We start from the raw sequence: 3345 nt of genomic DNA, 5'->3' as shown, positions 1-3345 counted from the left end.
CATCGTAAGGGACGTCGCGCCCAACTTCGACGTGTTTTCGCAACATTAAATACTCCGGGTTTTTATCAGGAAAACTTAGGAATAGATCCCGCGTTACCGCGAATCCTATCCAATGAACCGGCGAATCACCTATCGTACCGCGTAGAGCCGTGTCCTGACACGGTTTCATTGGGGTGAGCCTACGAAACACTCGTCGCTGCCTTGTTCATGGAAACTCCTGGCCATTCCTCCTCCGACGACATCACAATCATCGAGGCCCACTCCAATGACGACGTCGTGTTCCTGAAGGAAGTCATCCGCCCTCGTTGGCAATTAATCGAATTCAGAAGCGATTTCTCGACGGCCCGCAGTCTTCCTACATCGTACGTGGTTGGAGATCCACGCGCTCCATCACCTGCAAGTCCACCATAAGGTAAGTGTATTAATAAATCCCTCATATTCTTATAAAGGAAAATAGTCGAGTTAACAAGGCAGAAGGCCCCGCGTATGCCCTAAATGCGCGAAAATCGAATACGTTGGCCGTGCTGACTGAATTAGTTCACTGATTCAATTCAGGACGTGACACAGGGGAACGACAGAGCGTTCGAGGCTTGCCCTTTGCGGTGGAGAGATGTCGCAAGTGTGGAAGAGCCTTAATATATCGGGTTCAATGCACTTTGCACTCAGACGAGCATTTTCGGTGCACTTGTACTGAAATGAACTTTCCATTTCGGTGCGCATGCACCGGACGGTAAATTTCCCGGTTATTGACCCCTATCTGGGTATAAATATGACTGCCGCGGAAAGGAATCATTCATTCCTAGTTCAACTTTATACACGGCAACATCGTACAATTCATTCCTTTTTTTTTTTTTTACGTGAGGAAATGCGTGTACGCACGCCCCCTCATATGGAGGGGGTAGTGTGGGACTCGTCCCTTGATTTGATATCAAGGGGAGTACCCACTAAAACCTCACGGTGGCCGGCCACGGCGTATTGGGGAAGGGCACCGGGATCTCTTGCGAACGCTATCGGTGCCCCCCGCGCCTCACCACCCCAACGAAGGGAGAAGTGCCATCTCCGGTGGGGAGATACCTCCTCTCTCGCGAGAAGGCCGGGCACTCCTCCAGCAAGTGCTGCGCGGAGTCCAGCTCCGCGCCGCACTGGTGGCACGCGGGCGACCCCTCCGCCTCCACCTTGTGCAAGTACTCACCGAAACAACCATGTCGGTGAGCACCTGCGTGAGCTGGTAGGTGAGTCGCCCGTGTCGGCGGTCCAGCCAAGCATCGAAGTTCGGCAGGACCGCCGCTACCGTCCTCTTTCGGGCGGCGCCGCTCTCCAGGAGCTGGCGCCGCCACTTTTCGCGGGCCAGTTGCCACCTTTGGCGCCGGTAGGCTTCGACCGCCTCGTCCTGCGGATCGCCCCCGTTCCGGCGGAGATCTTGCACACGCCGATACACGTCGATACACGTCGATACACAGCCGATACACAGCCGCCTGAGCCGGGGACCCAGGACGCGCAGCGCCAAAGCGAGCGCCCGCCTAGGGATGCCGTCGGGCCCTGGTGCCGTATTCCTGGCCAGCATTCACCCGACGGCCATCCCGAGCACCCCCTCGGTGACCCCCAGGCCGGCGGACCAGTTACTGGCCTCCGCCGGCAGGAGCGGCCGCGGACCCTCCTCCGGATCTACCGGAAAGAGGGTATCCACGACACGCTCCAGAACGGGGGGGTCGAGGGACTCCGTGACAGGGGGGGCGGCCGGGCGCATGCGGCCCAGCACAATGCGGTAGGGCCGCCCCCATGGATCCTTGTCCAGAGTCCCGAGGAGCTCTCCCCAGGCGCTCGCCTTGGCCCTCCTGATGGCGCGCTGGAGGTCCACCGTGGCCTCTCGGTAGACCTCATACAGCGCCGCCTCCCTCGCCGGGTCGCGGTTCCGTCTCCGGCGGGCCCTCGTGAAGCGACGTCACGCCGCGCTGCATGTAGCACGCAACGCGGCAATCTCGTCGCTCCACCAGTATGCGGCCCGCCTCGGTAGCTTCTTGGCTCAGGGCATGGCGGCGTCGCACGCCGCCGTCAATGACTCCCGAAACCAATCAGCTTCCCGATCGACGTCCGCGACCGGTCCAGCCGGGGCATCCGGCCAGGACGCGGCGAGGGCGGCCGCCATCAGGGCGTCCTTCTCCCAGCGCTTCAGCGCCCATCTGCGCGGCGGTCGGGCCGGCGCGGGTCCGCGAGCGGGATGGTACTCAGGGGCAGGGGAGACATCCGTAAGGATGTAGCGGTGGTCACTAAGGGACTCCACCTCCTCCGCTACCCTCCATCCCGACACGAGACGCGAGGCGGCAGGCGTCGCCCACGACAAGTCGACGATCAACCTCGCCCTGCCACCGCACGCACGTGCTCACGGACTCCCGGTTAAGCAGCCGGAGGTCTGCGCTCGCCGCCCACTCCAGCACCGCCCGACCCCTCACGTCCGTTGCCGGGCCACCCCACGCCGTGGACATGGCGTTGAAGTCGCCCAGCACGAGCGTTCCGGCTACTGGAGAGCGGGACAATGCGTCCCAGATCCCGTCCAGCAGCCATTCGAACGCCGCGAGGGGGGCACTCGGAGGGGCGTAGACCCCGATCAGGGTCAGGCCGCCGCACTCCGCCCCGACGAACCCGTCGCCGCGGGCGAACACGCGGAGAGCCGCGATGTCGCTGCCCACTATCACCACGGAGCCCAACGCGTCGGCCACCCAGTTCGGGCGGTCGGCGACGCGGTATGGCTCCGCGGCGACCGCCAACCCCACACCTAACTCGGCCAGGCAGTGGATAAATAAGTCCTGCGCCCTGGTCGAGTGGTTGAGGTTGGTTTGGAGGATCCAGACGGGGGCAAGAACTTTAGGCCATGTCTATGGCCTCCCCAGGCCGGATCGTCCCTCCATCGCAGCGGGCAAACTCGCCCGCAGCGCCTCAGCCGGCGTCAGCGCCGGCGCATCTGCCGCCGGCGTCAGCGCCGGCGCATCTGCCGCCGGTCGATTGACCGGCGTAGATTCGCCCGAACTCGGGGTCGTCACGCGAGCCCTCCTCCCCTGCTTTGGCGGTGGAGGGGCACATTTTTTGGCCCCGAGCCGGTGGTCGGCTGGCCTGCCCAGGTCAGCACAGACCGGGCATCGCATGGGCGCTGTGCACTCACGTGCCCGGTGGCCCGCACCGGCGCACCTGTAGCACAGGTCCCCGCGGTCCGTCTCGAGGGGGCATTTCTGCCGCACGTGCCCGAGCTCCAGGAACCTGAAGCATCGGAGGGCTCGCGCGGGCAAGGCCTCACCTCGGGCGGACGACCAGCCGACGAGCAGGCGGCCAGCCGCCAGGAGGGCCCTCATG

The 3345-nt window shown here is 63.6% G+C and overlaps 1 protein-coding gene across 1 annotated transcript; it reads right to left on the bottom strand.

Moving 5' to 3' along the window:
- Positions 1–2023: 2023 nt before the first annotated feature.
- LOC128882348 (uncharacterized) lies at positions 2024–2811 on the bottom strand (the record flags this gene model as incomplete). Its single annotated transcript, XM_054133934.1, has 2 exons — positions 2024–2360; positions 2428–2811. Coding segments are annotated over 2 exons (721 nt in total), but the record flags the coding sequence as incomplete, so codon positions are not given.
- Positions 2812–3345: the final 534 nt, after the last annotated feature.

This window comes from Hylaeus volcanicus, unplaced genomic scaffold (genome assembly GCF_026283585.1).
Source record: "Hylaeus volcanicus isolate JK05 unplaced genomic scaffold, UHH_iyHylVolc1.0_haploid 11070, whole genome shotgun sequence".
Classification (NCBI taxonomy): Eukaryota; Metazoa; Arthropoda; class Insecta; order Hymenoptera; family Colletidae; genus Hylaeus; species Hylaeus volcanicus.
The sequence above is the reverse complement of the archived record's forward strand: the minus strand, read 5'-3'. Positions and strand labels throughout refer to the sequence as shown.